Source organism: Littorina saxatilis, linkage group LG11 (genome assembly GCF_037325665.1).
Source record: "Littorina saxatilis isolate snail1 linkage group LG11, US_GU_Lsax_2.0, whole genome shotgun sequence".
Lineage (NCBI taxonomy): Eukaryota > Metazoa > Mollusca > Gastropoda > Littorinimorpha > Littorinidae > Littorina > Littorina saxatilis.
In genome coordinates, this window is record NC_090255.1 from 43137390 (window position 1) to 43160098 (window position 22709).

General features: G+C 42.6%; 1 protein-coding gene across 2 annotated transcripts in view; it reads left to right on the plus strand.

Moving 5' to 3' along the window:
* LOC138980532 (pyrroline-5-carboxylate reductase 3-like) overlaps positions 1–5738 on the plus strand; it is a 28228-nt gene extending 22490 nt beyond the window's left edge. Inside the window, exons 5-6 of one of the 2 annotated variants that reach the window (XM_070353427.1) lie at positions 1386–1478; positions 5373–5737. In XM_070353427.1, the coding sequence (XP_070209528.1) occupies positions 1386–1478; positions 5373–5558 (279 nt within the window). In that variant the 3' untranslated portion in view covers positions 5559–5737. Of the gene's footprint in view, positions 1–1385; positions 1479–5372 lie in introns of both variants that reach the window. The other variant, XM_070353425.1, reaches the window with a different exon arrangement.
* Positions 5739–22709: the final 16971 nt, after the last annotated feature.

Consider the following 22709-nt stretch of genomic DNA (forward strand, 5'->3'; position numbering starts at 1 on the left):
GAAACATTCTCTAAAACATGATGGACAATACATGAGTTGTCTGTCACATTCTTTTATCTTTCTATCAAAACCAGGTACAAATATAAACACAATTTCATGTTTTTTTAAAAGTTTTTCCCTTCTGCTGAAAAGCTGTCTAAGATGAGCTGCGCCAAACTTCCATGATGACCTCGGTGTATTGTTAACTTCCATGATGACCTCGGTGTATTGTTAACTTCCATGATGACCTCGGTGTATTGTTAACTTCCATGATGACCTCGGTGTATTGTTAACTTCCATGATGACCTCGGTGTAATGTTAACTTCCATGATGACCTCGGTGTAATGTTAACTTCCATGATGACCTCGGTGTAATGTTAACTTCCATGATGACCTCGGTGTAATGTTAACTTCCATGATGACCTCGGTGTAATGTTAACTTCCATGATGACCTCGGTGTATTGTTAACTTCCATGATGACCTCGGTGTATTGTTAACTTCCATGATGACCTCGGTGTATTGTTAACTTCCATGATGACCTCGGTGTATTGTTAACTTCCATGATGACCTCGGTGTATTGTTAACTTCCATGATGACCTCGGTGTATTGTTAACTTCCATGATGACCTCGGTGTATTAACTTCCATGATGACCTCGGTGTAATGTTAACTTCCATGATGACCTCGGTGTATTGTTAACTTCCATGATGACCTCGGTGTAATGTTAACTTCCATGATGACCTCGGTGTATTGTTAACTTCCATGATGACCTCGGTGTAATGTTAACTTCCATGATGACCTCGGTGTAATGTTAACTTCCATGATGACCTCGGTGTATTGTTAACTTCCATGATGACCTCGGTGTAATGTTAACTTCCATGATGACATCGGTGTAATGTTAACTTCCATGATGACCTCGGTGTAATGTTAACTTCCATGATGACCTCGGTGTAATGTTAACTTCCATGATGACCTCGGTGTATTGTTAACTTCCATGATGACCTCGGTGTAATGTTAACTTCCATGATGACCTCGGTGTATTGTTAACTTCCATGATGACCTCGGTGTATTGTTAACTTCCATGATGACCTCGGTGTATTGTTAACTTCCATGATGACCTCGGTGTATTGTTAACTTCCATGATGACCTCGGTGTATTGTTAACTTCCATGATGACCTCGGTGTATTGTTAACTTCCATGATGACCTCGGTGTATTAACTTCCATGATGACCTCGGTGTATTGTTAACTTCCATGATGACCTCGGTGTATTGTTAACTTCCATGATGACCTCGGTGTATTGTTAACTTCCATGATGACCTCGGTGTATTGTTAACTTCCATGATGACCTCGGTGTATTGTTAACGTGTGGATACCGGGGGGTTAAACAGAGTCTTTGCCTGTGTTGCAGGCGTTTGCAGCGATTGAGGCCATGGCAGATGGAGGCGTGAAGATGGGGCTTCCTCGCGATCTCTCCATTAAGCTTGCTGCACAGACAATGCTGGTAAGTGTGTGTGTGCATTTGTGTGTGTGTGCGTTTGTGTGTGTGTGTGTGTGTCTGTGTGCGTCACTCACTGTCTGTGTGTGTGTGTTATTGTGTGTGTGTGTATGTGTGTAACTGTAAGTGTGTGTGTAATTAATGCAGTGAAGTTTAAGTGGGGTAGTGTTTTTTTTAGACTATTTACAAGAAAATTAAAGTGCAAGCCAGTGTTTTACATTTGGAGCAAAAATAAAATAACACTACAACGTTCATTTCCTTCCCCCGAGAAAAAATAAATGTTTAAATGAACTATTGCATCATCATAACCGAGAGCTGTGGGTGTGTGTGTGTGTGTCTGTGTTTCCAGCATGTTCCCCCTCGTACATTTTGTTGGCAACAAATGTTGGTGTCCATGCCTTTGTACCCCTTTACTCCCTCTTCCCCCTCCACCCACCCACTGACTCTTCCCCCTCCACCCACCCACTGACTCTTCCCCCTCCACCCACCCACTGACTCTTCCCCCTCCACCCACCCACTGACTCTTCCCCCTCCACCCACCCACTGACTCTTCCCCCTCCACCCACCCACTGACTCTTCCCCCCAATGTCGAACAACAGACTTGACCGTATTAGTTTGATTTCATCTTACACTCTACACCCCTTGTAGAAAAGAAACCTGCGTATATGAAGTCAATTTCATCATTCACACTGCAATTTATGCATTCAGAGCACGCTCTCCCTGCTCAGGCTGTTGGTGTTTGCGTGCTACAAGCAGATATTTGTTAACTGATCTCCCTTTCTCTTTGGACTGTCCCTACCTTTTTGTGACCTTCCATCACCCATGTCAGCTGTTTTTAAGGTTGAAAGAGTGTGTGTTTAGATATTTCATCAGACTGCATTTTTCCCCACAATGTTGTAAGCAACAAAGGTAGACATTGTTTTGCTGCACGTGCATGAAATTTGACATTTTGTTTTTGGATATTGCATCAGAATGCATTTTTTTCAGCTTGTTAATTACAAAGGGTGAAAGTGTTTTGCTGCACATGCATGACATTTGACATTTTGTGTTTAGATATTGCATCAGAACCCTTTTTTACAGCTCTTTTCAAGGTGTTTGTTACCAACAAAGGGGAATAAGTGTTGTGCTGCACATGTATGAAATTTGATGTTTTGGATTTTTTGTCATTTCAGTCACAAGTACAGTTGCTGGTGGGCATTTTAAAATTATGTACATGTACTTGGGTGTGTACTTGATTTATTATAACCTGCTGAACATAAAATCATGAAGAGGCTTTTTGACGGACAAGTTTTTTTCCACAATTCTTCTCCTTCAGTTGTTGGTAACAATCTTGTAGTTTATCGATTTTTAACGCAATTTCAAATGTATTGATCTTATCCTGAACTTGACCTTCAGACCAATGCCTTTACCACAGCTGTCAGAGCTCCCCCCCCCCCCCCCCCCCCCCAACCCCCCCTTTACCTTCTCCACTACCACCCGTTCTATTTTCATCACCAGCAAACGTATGCACTTCTTCTTCTGCGTTCGTGGGCTGAAAATCCCACGTACACTCGTGTGTTTTTTTTGCACGAGTGGAATTTTACGTGTATGACCGTTTTTTACCCCGCCATTTAGGCAGCCATACGCCGTTTTCGGAGGACCTAACGTATGCACTTATTTGTGTCATTTTTTGTAAAGTTCTGTATTTTGGATTTGTTCCTCCTCTCAGTACTCTTCTCTTGATTTGAAATGGGGGAATGAAAAGAAAGAAAAAAACAACTACCAACGTGGAAAACAAAATTTCAACATCGTACAAATAAATATGTAGTTTTACACACACACACACACACACACACACAGCTCTCGGTTATGATGAAGCAATATGTCATTTAAACATCTATTTTTTCTTGTGGGAAGGAAATGAACGTTGTGTTATTCTATTTTTGCTCCAAATGTAAAGCACTGGCTTGCACTTCAAAAGGCAAACATCTGCGTAGAACACCCACATTAACACACATCTGGAGAAAGTTGATCCAGAAAAAAAAATTGAATACTGAAAGATAGAAGTTTTATGCCAACCTGCTTTTCTAAGCTGCTTTGGTCACATTTTGACTGCATTGATCTTGCTTCTGTTGAGGCTGAGTCAGTTACTTACAAGTGAAAGATAGCTAGGGCAAAAAATGGGGAAGGTTTTGCTGGTGTAAATATGATGCATTGGTGTGTTTTGTTTGCTTTGGAAGAAAGAAGACATGCAGTTATTGGTACAAATATGATGCAACACCTTTGTATATTGTGTGTAGGGGTGGTGTGTGGTGGTTTTTTTTTTTTTGGGGGGGTGGGGGGTGTGTGTGTCGGTGTCAGTATCAAGTATGTATGTTCAACTTACAGAATTTCACTTCAGTAGTTGCATAAATTGTTCTCTGTGTCCTCTTTTCATTTCAAGAGAAAGGTACCAGTTTTCAACACCAGTTTAGCTCTAGAGTTTTATTTGCTTCACCTGAACTTAGGATTCACCTGAACTTAGGATTCACCTGAACTTAGGATTTGGACATGGCTGGTACCCAAGTTGAAGCTTTGGACAAGAAAAGCTGATTGTCATTTTGGGGCATCTAAAATCCCTGTCACTCTTTTCTCTCTCGATTCTTTGTTATCACAACACTTGCAGTCCAACTGTTTTCTATCATTCTTGTTTGGTAGTGTTGACATGCTGTGGTAGTGTTGACATGCTGTGGTTGTGTTGACATGCTGTGGCCAAGGTGGTGGTAGTGTTGACATGCTGTGGCCAAGGGCCAAGGTGGTGGTAGTGTTGACATGCTGTGGCCAAGGTGGTGGTAGTGTTGACATGCTGTGGCCAAGGTGGTGGTTGTGTTGACATGCTGTGGCCAAGGTGGTGGTTGTGTTGACATGCTGTGGCCAAGGTGGTGGTAGTGTTGACATGCTGTGGCCAAGGTGGTGGTAGAAACAGACAAAGAAAAAGCTGATTGTCCTTTGGGGGCATATGAAATTTCTGTCATTTTTTTCTTCCGGATTCTTCGTTCTCAAAACACTTGAAGTCGAATAGTTTTGTATTATTCTTTGTGTGTGTGTTAACAGGGTGCAGCCAAGATGTTGATAGAAACAGAAAAAGCATTTTGGGGCATATGAAACTTTTTTTCTCAATTCTTCATTCTTTAAAGACTTGGAAGTCGAATTTGTTTTGTATTATTTTGTGTGTGTGTGTGTTAACAGGGTGCAGCCAAGATGGTGGTAGAAACAGAAAAAGAAAAAGTATTTTGGGGTATCTGAAATGATTGCAACTTTTTTTTTCTCGACTTTTCACTCTCCAAACACTTTGAATTGTTATGTATTATTTGTTGTTATTGTGTTAACAGGGTGCAGCCAAGATGGTGGATTGTTGTGTATTATTTGTTGTTATTGTGTTAACAGGGTGCAGCCAAGATGATGGATTGTTATGTATTATGTGTTGTTATTGTGTTAACAGGGTGCAGCCAAGATGATGGATTGTTATGTATTATTTGTTGTTATTGTGTTAACAGGGTGCAGCCAAGATGGTGGATTGTTATGTATTATTTGTTGTTATTGTGTTAACAGGGTGCAGCCAAGATGGTGGATTGTTATGTATTATTTGTTGTTATTGTGTTAACAGGATGCAGCCAAGATGGTGGATTGTTATGTATTATTTGTTGTTATTGTGTTAACAGGGTGCAGCCAAGATGGTGGATTGTTATGTATTATTTGTTGTTATTGTGTTAACAGGATGCAGCCAAGATGGTGGATTGTTATGTATTATTTGTTGTTATTGTGTTAACAGGGTGCAGCCAAGATGGTGGATTGTTATGTATTATTTGTTGTTATTGTGTTAACAGGGTGCAGCCAAGATGGTGGATTGTTATGTATTATTTGTTGTTATTGTGTTAACAGGGTGCAGCCAAGATGGTGATAGAAACGGGCAAGCATCCAGGTCAACTGAAGGACGAGGTTTGCTCCCCTGCCGGCACAACCATCGCCGCTGTCCACTGCCTGGAGAGGAACGGTTTCCGAGCGGCCTTGATGGATGCTGTGGAATGCGCCACCCTGCGTGCTCGGGAGCTGGGCAACCAAAACTGACACCAAGGACAAATTGCAGACAGCGGTGTAATCATTTTGTGACAATTTGAATAATCAGATGACTGCTACCTTGTGTGCTTGTGAGGTTGCCTGGCAACCAAAGCTGACACCAAGGACAAATAGCCAACAGCGGTGTAATCATTTAGTGACAATTACTATTTGTGACAATTTGAATAATCAGATGACTGCTATGTGCGCGCCTTCGTGAGCGAGGCTGGTACTACATATTGTTCATACGAAATGACAAACACAGGTTACAAGCGATAACGCGCAAAAGTACTGGTTTATTATTTTACATCTGACACTAGGGATCAGTAATGTATATATATATAGTTACAGTACCACGTAATGCGATACTACGTATTGCGATACTACTTATTGCGGTAAAAAACTTATGAACAGAAAGAAAAAGAGAAAAGAAAACAAATTATTAGACATGGCAAAAGTATCAAATGCATTAACAAGACACGAGAAGTAAAAACAAGAAAAATAAACAATCACAAGACAGGAGAAGACAAACAGACAAGAAAGTTACAATTACCAAACACTCGTTGGTTAGTCCTTCAACAACAATAAAGAGTTACGTTCTGTACGTTCAACAATAAAGAATTACGTTCCGTACGTTCAACAATACCATAAGCACTAAGAATACTCAAGAAACTTAGCATACATACGTTTAAAACCAAAATGGCTACTTTCAGAAAAATACAAAACGTTGACTCATCAGGCCAGGAATACAAAGCAAACTGTCATACCAAAAAAGTCTAACGACAACGTTCCTGCGTTAATCAAAGTCACAAACAAGATATTTACTCATCCACTTTCCCTCAATAACGTTACAAGAAATAAGCCCGTTTACAAACGATCACCACAGACCGCAAGCTTCTTTTACCTAAATTCTTTTAACGTAAGGCTGAAAAAGTCGGAGAAAACGTTTCACTTCGAACTTCGTTAACCACAGAAAACACAAGTTATCATAAACATTAGCGACTTTCTAGCGTCTACAAATCATTGCTGTACGTTCACAACACTAGAACAGTTGAACACACAATAAAGAAACACTACAACAAGTCAGACTTTCAACTCACGTTATACATAAACAACTCACAAAGTAATTACAAAATGGCGACCAAAACACAACACAAACAAGTAACAACAAAATTACCTTATGCGCTGTGTGGGTTGACCAGCAGTACCAAAAACGTGTTGCCTCACAAACGAAGGGCACAAAACGATTCACACTTGAGAAACAACTGTCTCCAAGAACATTACGTTGACGTTAAAACATAAGAAACACTCCGTTGGTTCACTTGATAACCTTCATACGTTTACATCAAAACCAAACGCTTCCTAAAACCCTCAGATCGACTGACGAGACAGGAGTCAAGCAGTGGTATTTATGGAAACAAAAACCTAACATGGAATAGTTATTCAAAAGTCAAAGGTCACCGGATTGACCAACCAACAACATTCCTAAGACAGAATCGGGTGAAACTACTATTTTACAACCAATCAGTAACCGATCACGCACTCCGTGCATGCCCAAAACTTAAAACGGTATATTTAACAGAAAGAAGACCAAGGAACTAGCTGACATCACAAAGCTAAAAACACGTGAGTCACACGTATTCTAAAACTTGCAACGCAGATTCGCAGGGCTCACCTCAAAATCAAAACACGGAAAAGAGCACGTGAATCTCACGGTGTTCTAGAACTAAACGACGCAGTTTGTGACACTCCGACCAAAACCAGGTCACAACAACTGAACAAGGAGCACGTGAATCTCACGTAAAAATATTAACGCTCCACAAAACGGGTCACAACAAGGTGCTACAATAAAAACACGGTTTACTTCTTTTTACATCGTGCAATGGCTTGAGCAAACGTAATTACAACAAAAGTAGGTGACTGCATGCCACATCGGCATGCACACTCCCACCGGAAATTATATTAATATAATTTACTTCAAAAAACCTTTGTACAAACACATTCCTTATATCAAAAGAAGAATAACGCAGATTTAGACATTTCAAATTTACAACTCAAAACCATTGTGTTGCAAAACATTTACACAGCAATATTACGGTTCAATCATTTTCAGTGTTTCAACACATCTCGTTTCAACTAAATGCCGTTAGTCATTACTCGACGGCATAAAAAAAAACCGCACCACTTAAACCATAAATGTCTGTTACATCATCTGGTATAAAAACAAACTGCAACAATCTACAACTGTCAAATTGGAAAAACACTCCAAAGTTCAATGTTCTTTCAGTTCGCTTACACAGCTTTGTCTTTGTGATTTTCACGATCTACTAACACAGTCATTTTGTGAATAGGTCGCTCTAATATGCGACTATCACCAGTGGGACGGCCGTGATTGTCTAGAGCCTTTGTTCCAACATGCACTTTCACTCGTCTGACCAGTCCATCAGATCCAGGCATCACCTCGATTACACGAGCCATGCACCACTCTGATCTGCACAAGTTCTGGTCATGCAAGACAACAATGCGTAGGGCGTTGATGAAGGAATCACTTGACATGTCATCCAGGGTTTCAATGTGGATTGCCCTAGAGGCAAAACACGTCACGATCAGTCCGTACAAGATTAATGTCATGAACTTGACGCAGTCATCACGGTACCCTCGTTTTTTCTGGCGTTTCAGGCCCTTCAGATGCTTGACTGCGGCACTTCTGTTGTCGGGGAGGGACGGTTTCTCTGGTCGAAATGGTAAGAGCATCTCGAAGTGACCAGCTTCGTTGACCTTCACGATCTTCTTGAACTTTACATCGTCCTGGGACATGGATCCTGAGTCACTTGCAAAGTCTCTTTCCATAACATGTAATGGGTCAGTACACGAGACTTCGTCCACCTGTACCTTGTAGACGTGAGCTACACGTTCTTCTTCCCTCGATCCTGGCTTGACGATGACGCGCATGGACGAGGCTATGCCATCAAAGGCGACGGAATGCGGTGCCTTGCCGACGATGCTCCAACCTAACTTAGTCTCTACTGCGAATGGCAGTCCTTGGACAACGTTTAGGGGCATGAGGGCTTCAGCGCAGTCGTAGCCAATGAGGAGGCCTGCTTCGCAGTCAGGGTACAAGGGGGGCAGTTTAGGAGACAGGTGTTGGAGATGTGGGTAAGCTTTGACAGTCTCTGAGGTGGGGATATGAGTGGGGTCAACGGTCAGATAAGGTCGTGAGATGGCAGAAGGGAGCCTGACAAACTCACTGGAGGTAGGAGAGCGGACACGCAATCCAGAGTACTTCCTGCCGGAGACCACAGCATTGTCCTCAGTCAGTGTGGAGACCCTGAGTGTAGTCGGCTGCGATTTGGCTTTAACTTCCTCAGCCACTGACTGCACTACAAAAGTGGCGTTGGACATAGTGTCCAGTAGTGCGTACGTCAGCACTTCTACGTTGGGGTTAGAGTCACTGGAAACGAGAACGGGAACGATCATAGACGTGAAACCGATGCTGTTTTCCTCGCTGGCCTTAAGAGCAGACACCGTAGGGGTCGACGATGACAGTGGCTCTTGAACGTCAGCAGCAGAGGTACGGTAATTGTTCTTGTGTTCACTCGCCCCTTTGTTTTCACTCATACTGTTCTGATATTTGAAATTGTCATCATGAAGACAAGTGGGATGAGCCTTCTTGCACTTCTTGCACGTCTGTTTCTGCTTACATTGACGGCTCTGGTGATCCTTACTTCTGAGACATCCGTAGCAGATACGGTTCTTGAACAGAAAATCTCGTATCTCAACCAGAGGCTTCTCTATGAGTTCCTTACATGTCCCAGCGTCATGGTCCGGAAGTTGACAGTGCAGACATGCGGTGACATCCTCTGTCAGGGTTGACAGGTTCGTTGTGAACTTTCTTGGTGTCCCCGATGCGCTTGTCAAGCCGAAAACAGGGTCGTTAGAAATGTCTGCTTCGAGAGTAACGAACGACACGAGTTCATTGAACAGAGGATACCTCTTCTTTTCAACCTTAGTTCGAGCAACTGTTCTAGACCATCTGTGACTCATCCAGTCTGGGAGCTTTCCGACGATCTTCCGTAGGTACTGGGCATCATCCAGGATGCTCAGTCCACCAACTTCCTGGGCAGCAACGGAACATTGCTGCAAGAAATCGGCCAGACTTCTGAGTCCCTTGGGATCCTTGCTTTTGACTGGGGTCCATTCGTCCAGCTTGGTCCGGAAAGCTTGCGAAACGACGTATGAGTTGCCGAACCGATTTTCCAGCACTTCCATGGCTCTCTCGTAGGCATCACCTTCTCTCAGCAGAAAGAAGCCGGTCACGGCCTCCTTTGCTTGACCTCCGATGTACCGTTGCAGATACAATAACTTCTCACTGCTGGTTATGTTTTGTCTCTCGATGAGGAACGCAAACGACGATCTCCAAATTGGATATTGGAGAGGGTCACCAACAAAAATGCACGGCTCCTGCATCGGCAAACGGTTGATCATCAGAGCGTCTGATAGGGTTTTGGCGAGAGAGTCCATAGGAGTGTCCTGCTTGGCAGGAGTAGCAAGTGGACGTTGGTAGTACGCAGACGGGGGGTAGGAGGCAAATGGACGATCTGCATGACATTCCTTGTCAAAGTTCATGTACGCAGGGGGCCTTGCGTTTTCGTTTCCCCAAATAACTTTGGGGGTGGTCTGATGTGGGTCCAGGAATGTGGGCACGAAAGGCTCTGGTTTGGGATGTAGGTGGGTATCATAGGGGAAACAGGGTGGGGTAACTTGAAAACGTCTGTGGTCCATGCGTTGGTGACGTTCTTCTGGGAAGTAGGTGTGTCGTTCTTGCGTCTCATCACCTTCCCTTGTCTCTGGTAGGTGATAGGACCAACCTGTGTGGTCGAGATCAGGCGGGCGAGAGCCTGTGACGCTTGTCGTTGAGTGTCCAACGTTGTGCAGAGGCGGCTGACCAGTGTATGCACCGAGAGGGTGCTGCAGTGTGGTCAGCAGCGCTGTAGGCCGCATGGAGGATGTAGTTGCAGCCGTCGTGTAGTTAGGTGTGAAGGGCTCCTGATGGACGAAAGGAGCGCTCATTCCGACGTGATGGGGGGCGTTGACATCCTCTCTACGTTGAGGTCCGTACGCCTCGTAGGTGGCGTTGTTGGTAGTAGCGGCGCTTGTCGAGGCGCTGACTCCAACGACGAAGGTCCACGACAGGTAACGCGTGCTGTTGTGGCTCAGTCGTTGTGGTTCCTGCGACGAAGTTGGTGACAGCAGCGTTGACGTTGACAGTCGAGATGTCATGGGTGCTGGCGGCTTGGCAGACAGGAACAGACGTGAAGTCCATGGCTGGCTGGTGTGTCCTTTGGTCAGCAATGACGGCAGCTTGACAGACAGGAACAGACGTGGCGTCCAAGGCTGGCTGGTGTGTCCCTTGGTCAGCAATGACGGCAGCACCTGTCCCTATTCCTATCGCTGTTTGTTCATTGTTTAAAGGAGGGGCTTCAAGACTGTACAGGGGAACGGAAGGACGAGGGTGGAACCTAGTGTTCAACAAATCGACTGACGGTAGATCAGGGAGATCCTGCTGAACTGTATCACATTGTTCTAGTACCCGTATCCTAGCCTGCCGCTCTCTGTTGATATTTTGGCGTTCAGTAAACTTGATAAACCTCAACGCCTTCTTCTGCTTAAGTTCATCAAGAGCTGCTTCAGCTGCATCGTTAGCCTGCCTTTCAGCTTCTTTAACATCTGCTTCAGCCTTCCTTTCCGCTTCTTTAAGAACTGCTTCAGCTTTCCTTTCCGCTTCTTTAAGAACTGCTTCAGCTGCTACAGCTGCGTCTCTAGCTTTCCTAGCTGCTGTCCTCTCAACTTGTTGTTGTTGCAAGAGATCTAGTTCACTGAGCTGAGCTTCCTTTATGGCTTCTGCTTCGACCTTAATGCCAATAGACACAGCCTCTAGCTTAAGAGTCAATTTAGCCTCTTCAGAGCTAACACTTCCAGAGCGGACAGACTCAGGGTGAGAACCGGCTAAGCTACCTGATCTTCTGCTGCCTGACTTGAAGCTAGCTGGCTTGTAAATGGCTGACCTAATGCTAGCCGTTTTATGGCTGACAGGCTTGACACTGACTGACTTGTGGGTGGATGACCCAACGCTAGGTGTAACACTGCTATGCCTGGAAGTAGGCTTCTTAGTCACCTGCACGCTAGTCGTTTGTCTGTCAAGAGCTCGATCAATGTCAAACATAATTTTCTCAACTGCCCTTTGAACATCATCCCAGCTTTCCTGAATGGTTTCACCGCTACCAATACTACGAAGACCTTTCTCTATGTCACCAAGATCCTTGTACATGCTCAAAACAATTTGTTTTTGACTGGTTAACGACTCTTGATTAGGAGTTTCTTGGTTAAGCTCTGTTACTACCTCATCAATTGCTCGTTCCAAGAATGTTCGTTGTCTTGCAAAGTTTCTAGTTTTGATCTCAATCTGGTAATCTCTACCTTTTTCAGTAGGCTTAATGTCACGCCTAGGCCTTTGAGAATGTTCATCTTCATCGCCGTTAATGTCATAACCTGAAGCTTCCAATGGATTATCTACTGGAACCTTCTCCATTACAATGTTCGCTTAATCAAAAGCACTTAAAACATACATAAGGTTTATCTGGTTATAAAGTAAAATGAGTCGATCCGAGGGTCGTTTGGGATAATACACAAAAGTCACAAAAAATGCGCCGGATACGGAGTAGGAAGATCTCTAACCGACAAGTTGATCTATGTCAAACTATGGTTCACTAACACAGTGACAGGTAACAATAAAGTCTTTTGCTGGTTATCAACAGCTACGTTTACGTTCATTGAGCGTCAATAACAAAAGTTCTTTACTGGGCGTCAGCAGCTAAGTTTTTTACTGGGCGACAGCAACTAAAGTTTTTTACTGTGCGCGCCTTCGTGAGCGAGGCTGGTACTACATATTGTTCATACGAAATGACAAACACAGGTTACAAGCGATAACGCGCAAAAGTACTGGTTTATTATTTTACATCTGACACTAGGGATCAGTAATGTATATATATATAGTTACAGTACCACGTAATGCGATACTACGTATTGCGATACTACTTATTGCGGTAAAAAACTTATGAACAGAAAGAAAAAGAGAAAAGAAAACAAATTATTAGACATGGCAAAAGTATCAAATGCATTAACAAGACACGAGAAGTAAAAACAAGAAAAATAAACAATCACAAGACAGGAGAAGACAAACAGACAAGAAAGTTACAATTACCAAACACTCGTTGGTTAGTCCTTCAACAACAATAAAGAGTTACGTTCTGTACGTTCAACAATAAAGAATTACGTTCCGTACGTTCAACAATACCATAAGCACTAAGAATACTCAAGAAACTTAGCATACATACGTTTAAAACCAAAATGGCTACTTTCAGAAAAATACAAAACGTTGACTCATCAGGCCAGGAATACAAAGCAAACTGTCATACCAAAAAAGTCTAACGACAACGTTCCTGCGTTAATCAAAGTCACAAACAAGATATTTACTCATCCACTTTCCCTCAATAACGTTACAAGAAATAAGCCCGTTTACAAACGATCACCACAGACCGCAAGCTTCTTTTACCTAAATTCTTTTAACGTAAGGCTGAAAAAGTCGGAGAAAACGTTTCACTTCGAACTTCGTTAACCACAGAAAACACAAGTTATCATAAACATTAGCGACTTTCTAGCGTCTACAAATCATTGCTGTACGTTCACAACACTAGAACAGTTGAACACACAATAAAGAAACACTACAACAAGTCAGACTTTCAACTCACGTTATACATAAACAACTCACAAAGTAATTACAAAATGGCGACCAAAACACAACACAAACAAGTAACAACAAAATTACCTTATGCGCTGTGTGGGTTGACCAGCAGTACCAAAAACGTGTTGCCTCACAAACGAAGGGCACAAAACGATTCACACTTGAGAAACAACTGTCTCCAAGAACATTACGTTGACGTTAAAACATAAGAAACACTCCGTTGGTTCACTTGATAACCTTCATACGTTTACATCAAAACCAAACGCTTCCTAAAACCCTCAGATCGACTGACGAGACAGGAGTCAAGCAGTGGTATTTATGGAAACAAAAACCTAACATGGAATAGTTATTCAAAAGTCAAAGGTCACCGGATTGACCAACCAACAACATTCCTAAGACAGAATCGGGTGAAACTACTATTTTACAACCAATCAGTAACCGATCACGCACTCCGTGCATGCCCAAAACTTAAAACGGTATATTTAACAGAAAGAAGACCAAGGAACTAGCTGACATCACAAAGCTAAAAACACGTGAGTCACACGTATTCTAAAACTTGCAACGCAGATTCGCAGGGCTCACCTCAAAATCAAAACACGGAAAAGAGCACGTGAATCTCACGGTGTTCTAGAACTAAACGACGCAGTTTGTGACACTCCGACCAAAACCAGGTCACAACAACTGAACAAGGAGCACGTGAATCTCACGTAAAAATATTAACGCTCCACAAAACGGGTCACAACAAGGTGCTACAATAAAAACACGGTTTACTTCTTTTTACATCGTGCAATGGCTTGAGCAAACGTAATTACAACAAAAGTAGGTGACTGCATGCCACATCGGCATGCACATGCTACCTTGTGTGCTTGTGAGCTTGCCTGGCAACCAAAACTGACACCAAGGACAAATTGCAGACAGTGGTGTGATTATTTAGTGATAATTACATTTTGTGACAATTTAGTGACAATTTGATCAAGTTTTAGCATCAAAATGGCTGCTAGTGCTACCTTGCTTGCTCTTGAGGTTGGCAACCAAAACTGAAACCAAAGATTTGCTGACAGCAGTGTGATCATTTAGTGACAATTACATGTTCTGACAATATAGTGAAAATTTGATATGAGTTTCAGCATCAAAATGGCTGCCAGTCCTTCCTTGCTTGCTTGAGGTGTTATAATTTAGTGACAAATACAATTTATGATAATTTAGTGAAAATTTAACAGATCTTTTACCAACAATATGACTGCTACCTTGTGTGCTTGGCAACCAAAACTGAAACCAAAGATTTGCTGATAGCGTTTATCATTTAGTGACAATTTGACCGGGATTTTGTTTTTACGGGCAACATGACAGTTGCCATGGCACTCCTAATGTGTGCATTTTACAAGCAGACCTGGGAACCCATACGATCTCGCTGTATTTTGTACCCATCATTGTCTAGAATACGATCATTACGGTCAGTAGAAAAAAAAATGACGACAAAATTCCCTAGACTACTTTTTTTCACAAGTGCATGCCAAAGCTGATCCAGTATTATAACACATGAGCACAGTTTTTATCAGTAAAAATTGAAAGAAGCATTTGATTTAAATGTAGTTGTAAACTTAATTAACGGTGCGAGGGAGCATGTTTGAATCATGGATGTTGAAATGCTGCATGGGGTACACTCATTTGTCTGAAAATACGCCAAGTTTGTTTTAAAATGGTCTAAGTGCAAAACAGGGGTCCCAGGTCTGTACAAGTAATGTGACAATTGTTCATCAGCTGATGCCATTGTTGTGTGTAGTTTTTTTTACAGCAGATCCGCAAAATGAAAAATATGTTTTTCCACCAAATATTCAGGACATCAACGTTCACAACCAAAGTCTTAACACGATTTTGCATCGCACCAGCTGTACATTTAAGTCTCTCCAACGAGAGGACACCACCTGTGACATTTTCAGACGCGTGTTGTGGATTGCCACTGCAGAATGTGTAGAAAAGATGGTGATTGTACAAGTAGAACTGAGATTGATGTATGCCAGCACACTTTGAAACCAGACCTAAGGAAACGTACACTCGTTGCCGGTGGTAGAACAGGATTGATGTTGCAATGGTGCTTATTACAGTGGAACACACACGGCCACCCACCCCCATTTTAAGACCTCAAGAAATCTGAGAAAATCACGTTTTAAAAAGGAGGAAGTCTTGGGGGTACATTTACAGATGTTATGAACAGGAAATCTGAAAAGTCAAGGTCTTGCTCTTAAAAGGCAGGGAGTCTTAAATTGGGGGGTCTTAATAGGGGGGTTGCACTGTACATGTAGGACTTCAGCCCAAAGCATTGCCTTGCACTGTACATGTAGGACTTCAGTCCAAAACATTGCCTTGCACTGTACATGTACTGTAGGACTTCAGCCCAAAGCATTGCCTTGCACTGTACATGTAGGACTTCAGCCCAAAACATCGCCTTGCGTTGTACATGTACTGTAGGACTTCAGCCCAAAGCATTGCCTTGCACTGTACATGTAGGACTTCAGCCCAAAACATTGCCTTGCGTTGTACATGTACTGTAGGACTTCAGCCCAAAGCATTGCCTTGCACTGTACATGTAGGACTTCAGCCCAAAACATTGCCTTGCGTTGTACATGTACTGTAGGACTTCAGCCCAAAGCATTGCCTTGCACTGTACATGTAGGACTTCAGCCCAAAACATCGCCTTGCGTTGTACATGTACTGTAGGACTTCAGCCCAAAGCATTGCCTTGCACTGTACATGTAGGACTTCAGTCCAAAACATTGCCTTGCACTGTACATGTAGGACTTCAGCCCAAAACATTGCCTTGCACTGTACATGTATGACTTCAGCCCTAAACATTGCCTTGCACTGTACATGTAGGACTTCAGCCCAAAACATTGCCTTGCACTGTACATGTAGGACTTCAGCCCAAAACATTGCCTTGCACTGTACATGTAGGACTTCAGCCCAAAACATTGCCTTGCACTGTACATGTAGGACTTCAGCCCTAAACATTGCCTTGCACTGTACATGTAGGACTTCAGCCCAAAACATTGCCTTGCACTGTACATGTAGGACTTCAGCCCAAAACATTGCCTTGCACTGTACATGTAGGACTTCAGTCCAAAACATTGCCTTGCACTGTACATGTATGACTTCAGCCCTAAACATTGCCTTGCACTGTACATGTAGGACTTCAGCCCAAAACATTGTCTTGCACTGTACATGTATGACTTCAGCCCAAAACATTGCCTTGCACTGTACATGTAGGACTTCAGCCCAAAACATTGCCTTGCACTGTACATGTATGACTTCAGCCCTAAACATTGCCTTGCACTGTACATGTAGGACTTCAGCCCAAAACATTGTCTTGCACTGTACATGTAGGACTTCAGCCCTAAACATTGCCTTGCACTGTACATGTATGACTTCAGCCCAAAACATTGCCTTGCACTGAACATGTATGACTTCAGCCCAAAACATTGCCTTGCACTGTACATGTAGGACTTCAGCCCAAAACATTGCCTTGCACTGTACATGTAGGACTTCAGTCCAAAACATTGCCTTGCACTGTACATGTAGGACTTCAGCCCAAAACATTGCCTTGTACTGTACATGTAGGACTTCAGCCCAGAACATTGCCTTGCACTGTACATGTAGGACTTCAGCCCAAAACATTGCCTTGCACTGTACATGTAGGACTTCAGCCCAAAACATTGCCTTGCACTGTACATGTAGGACTTCAGCCCAAAACATTGCCTTGCACTGTACATGTAGGACTTCATCCCAAAACATTGCCTTGCACTGTACATGTAGGACTTCAGCCCAAAACATTGCCTTGCACTGTACATGTAGGACTTCAGCCCAGAACATTGCCTTGCACTGTACATGTAGGACTTCAGCCCAAAACATTGCCTTGCACTGTACATGTAGGACTTCAGCCCAAAACATTGCCTTGCACTGTACATGTAGGACTTCATCCCAAAACATTGCCTTGCACTGTACATGTAGGACTTTAGCCCTAAACATTGCCTTGCACTGTACATGTAGGACTTCAACCCAAAACATTGCCTTGCACTGTACATGTAGGACTTCAGCCCAAAGCATTGCCTTGCACTGTACATGTAGGACTTCAGCCCAAAACATTGCCTTGCACTGTACATGTAGGACTTCAGCCCTAAACATTGCCTTGCACTGTACATGTAGGACTTCAGCCCAAAACATTGCCTTGCACTGTACATGTAGGACTTCAGCCCTAAACATTGCCTTGCACTGTACATGTAGGACTTCAGCCCAAAGCATTGCCTTGCACTGTACATGTAGGACTTCAGTCCAAAACATTGCCTTGCACTGTACATGTAGGACTTCAGCCCAAAACATTGCCTTGCACTGTACATGTAGGACTTCAGCCCGAAACCTTGCCTTGCACTGTACATGTAGGACTTCAGCCCAAAACATTGCCTTGCACTGTACATGTATGACTTCAGCCCAAAACATTGCCTTGCACTGTACATGTAGGACTTCAGTCCAAAACATTGCCTTGCACTGTACATGTAGGACTTCAGCCCAAAACATTGCCTTGCACTGTACATGTAGGACTTCAGCCCAAAACATTGCCTTGCACTGTACATGTAGGACTTCAGCCCAAAACATTGCCTTGCACTGTACATGTAGGACTTCAGCCCAAAACATTGCCTTGCACTGTACATGTAGGACTTCAGCCCAAAACATTGCCTTGCACTGTACATGTAGGACTTCAGCCCGAAACCTTGCCTTGCACTGTACATGTAGGACTTCAGCCCAAAACATTGCCTTGCACTGTACATGTAGGACTTCAGCCCAAAACATTGCCTTGCACTGAACATGTAGGACTTCAGCCCAAAACATTGCCTTGCACTGTACATGTATGACTTCAGCCCAAAACATTGCCTTGCACTGTACATGTAGGACTTCAGCCCAAAACATTGCCTTGCACTGTACATGTAGGACTTCAGCCCGAAACATTGCCTTGCACTGTACATGTAGGACTTCAGCCCGAAACATTGCCTTGCACTGTACATGTAGGACTTCAGTCCAAAACATTGCCTTGCACTGTACATGTAGGACTTCAGTCCAAAACATTGCCTTGCACTGTACATGTAGGACTTCAGCCCAAAACATTGCCTTGCACTGTACATGTAGGACTTCAGTCCAAAACATTGCCTTGCACTGTACATGTAGGACTTCAGCCCAAAACATTGCCTTGCACTGTACATGTAGGACTTCAGCCCTAAACATTGCCTTGCACTGTACATGTAGGACTTCAGCCCAAAACATTGCCTTGCACTGTACATGTAGGACTTCAGCCCAAAACATTGCCTTGCACTGTACATGTAGGACTTCAGCCCAAAACATTGCCTTGCACTGTACATGTAGGACTTCAGCCCAAAACATTGCCTTGCACTGTACATGTAGGACTTCAGCCCTAAACATTGCCTTGCACTGTACATGTAGGACTTCAGCCCAAAACATTGCCTTGCACTGTACATGTAGGACTTCAGCCCAAAACATTGCCTTGCACTGTACATGTATGACTTCAGCCCAAAACATTGCCTTGCACTGTACATGTAGGACTTCAGCCCGAAACATTGCCTTGCACTGTACATGTAGGACTTCAGCCCAAAACATTGCCTTGCACTGTACATGTATGACTTCAGCCCAAAACATTGCCTTGCACTGTACATGTAGGACTTCAGCCCAAAACATTGCCTTGCACTGTACATGTAGGACTTCAGCCCAAAACATTGCCTTGCACTGTACATGTAGGACTTCAGCCCAAAACATTGCCTTGCACTGTACATGTAGGACTTCAGTCCAAAACATTGCCTTGCACTGTACATGTAGGACTTCAGCCCTAAACCTTGCCTAGCACTGTACATGTAGGACTTCAGCCCTAAACCTTGCCTTGCACTGTACATGTAGGACTTCAGCCCGAAACCTTGCCTTGCACTGTACATGTAGGACTTCAGCCCAAAACATTGCCTTGCACTGTACATGTAGGACTTCAGCCCAAAACATTGCCTTGCACTGTACATGTAGGACTTCAGCCCAAAACATTGCCTTGCACTGTACATGTAGGACTTCAGCCCAAAACATTGCCTTGCACTGTACATGTAGGACTTCAGTCCAAAACATTGCCTTGCACTGTACATGTAGGACTTCAGCCCAAAACATTGCCTTGCACTGTACATGTAGGACTTCAGCCCTAAACATTGCCTTGCACTGTACATGTAGGACTTCAGCCCAAAGCATTGCCTTGCACTGTACATGTAGGACTTCAGTCCAAAACATTGCCTTGCACTGTACATGTAGGACTTCAGTCCAAAACATTGCCTTGCACTGTACATGTAGGACTTCAGCCCAAAACATTGCCTTGCACTGTACATGTAGGACTTCAGCCCAAAACATTGCCTTGCACTGTACATGTAGGACTTCAGCCCAAAACATTGCCTTTGACAAACTGCTTAGGCGGTCTGGTTGCGTTTACTTTGTATTATGTGTGTGATTTAAAGTGCTTTTTTTTTTTTAATGACACGGAGAATACAGCTGCCATCACAGGCATGCTCTTTGCACCTTCCGTATTCACCGTCATGTTGATTTCTGTGTTCAACGCTTTTGTTGTTGTTGTTGTTGTTGTTTTGTTCGAGAGGTTTTGATGTGTGTGTGTGTGTGTGTGTGAATGCACTGAAAATATTGTAATGTTTTTCTCAAAATGATACATGTACAACACTCTGAGCAGGGTTTAACCCTGGGTATATATATATGTGTAATGTTCCAGAAATATTATTACCATCATTATCTTCATTTTCAGATCTGTGTGATGAGTGTTGAAACAAAAATTAGATTTCTTTGGGGTTAACTTCAGAAATAATTTAGAATTGTTACCAATGTCCGTGCAGTGCAGGCAGGAAGTACATGTATGTTTAATTTCTTTGTTGTCAGATTTGTCTTTTTCGTAGGAAAATTATTAGAATAGATACTTTCAGTGATTTCATATACTGTACGGATCAAAATGTTTATATTATGTCTTGTCCTCAACCCTTCTTACATGCGTATCAATATTGGTGTCATTTTATCATCTTGTCCTTTGTAGTCTTCTTCTTCTTGTCGTTCGCCAAGTCCTTTGTAGTCTTCTTCTTCTTGTCGTTCGCCAAGTCCTTTGTAGTCATATTACATGTTTGAGAACTTGTGTGGAAGTGAGAGAAGAAAGATTGGAATTATAGTTATGTACCTGTAACTGTAAGCATGAAATACAAATTGAAATTCTGCAGGCAGATTTTTAATTTGTTAACGTGAACTAGACAGTTGTTCTTTTTATAGTTGTCTTATTGATTACCCCCCCCCAAACATTGACAGTTATTTATTAGATGAATCCTCGAAGAGTGGGAAGCCTTTGCTGAAATAAAATTTTGGTATAATTTGCTAAATTATAATTGTCTCTGGATGTATACATTTACACAAAAACAATGGTATTTATGGTTGTTCAGAAATCTGTTGATGCATTTGACGAGTGGTATTTGTTTCTTCAGAGGAAGCTTGTTAGCATGTGCCTGTTCAGTGTTTATGCATGGATGATTTTTTTTTTTGGGGGGGGGGGGGGAGTTGTGTGGCAGGTTTCATTTTGGGGATTTGTTCCCCCATTTTGGTATGAAAGCTGATTTTTTTCATTTTGTTGCAGTTATGTCAGGCATGGGAATTGTCCGCCGAATGGCGGATTTCCGCCGAATTTTTTTTTTGTTCCGCCGAAAATGCAAAAGTGTCCGCCGAAAAAATAAAGGGGGGAGGCACACAAAAAAAGCACCGGTTACTTTGGCCTTTGCGCAAAAGCCCGCGAAAACTTTCCGTACTTTGTTCACGCACTGCTACCGCCCGCCTCAGTTATTGAACTATTATGTTTGAAAGTAAACCAGATTGCACAGATTGTGTTACAAGTTACATTTTCCTGTTTGTCTCAACAGATAAATTTTTTTACAAATTTAAACCATATATAATACATGCAAGCAAAATTTGGTACATTTTTGTACTAAAAACTCTGATTCTAAAAACAGAATTTAATGGCAAACTTGGAGCTCAGATGACACCAGATTGCACCATCTGGGTTCTTTGGAGAAAAAAATTTTCCGGGGGGGCATGCCCCCGGACCCCCCTAGTAAGACTAGGCGCTTCGCGCCGTCGACTTGACGCTTCGCGTCTTCAGTTATAAATTTTCCGCCTTTTTTACAATTTTCAATTCCCATGCCTGTATGTGTTTGTGTGTGATTATGGATGCAAGTATATTTAAGACTGGTGATTCCCAACCAGTTAACATAATTAATCATTCAACGGACAGAATAATTAACATAATTCTTAGCCACTCATGAAGGGAAGCACATTGTGGAAATATTTTACATCCTTTTCATATTTGTTTTTGTCTTTTTGGTTTATTTTGTGATTCAACATTCAGAATAGTTAACATCATCTGTGCTATTCATGAACAGAAACACACTGTGGAAATATTGTTCATGTATGTCATTTTTGGCTCACGTAAGTGTAGCCTATGCGATGCTAACTTTTGTCTGTCTGTGCGTGCGTGTGTGTGTGTGTGATAGAAACTTTAACATTTCCGAGTCTATGGATAAAGCTCGCATAAGAAGATTACGTCTCGGTCAAAAGTGTTTGACGTGTGTGATAGAAACTTTAACATTTGAAGACGTCACATTATGACGTAAGAGGGTTAGACGTCACGCGAAGGAATTACTGAAAGTCTCGGTCATTGTTATTGTGAGCGGGCCGAGACTAGTTGGCAGATCTAGTGTCTCGCTTTCTTGCACAGTTTCACCTATGCTTACTGTGTGTGTGTGTGTGTGTGTATGTATGTGTGACGGAGTGATTGAGTTTGTGTTACTGTTTGTCGATTTCTTACGTGAGCCTTGAAGGCTTCGCCTCTTGTTCTTATTGCTTTTGTCTGTTTGATGATTTATTTTGTTTTGTTTTAAGTGTTGTCATTGTAATCTTTCAAAAGAACACATTTTGATTGAATTCTTTGCTTTTGGAAGGGTGTTTTATAACAGAATTCTGGGCTTATGGGGTGTTTAACAGAATTCTGTGCATTTGGGAGGGTGTTTTATGTAAATGACATGATTACAATGAAGGTGACCGATGCAAGGTTGTTACCCTTCACAGCATTATGTCCAAGGGTTCAAACTTCTATTATCTATAACTGCAATGGTTTGTGTAATGTATGCAATTTAAATGTGAATAAATGTATATATTATATCTTTGTGAAATGTTCTTTCTGGATTTCCACAGTTCGATGAGTGTGTGTGTGTTTGTGAGTGTGCATGTCTTGT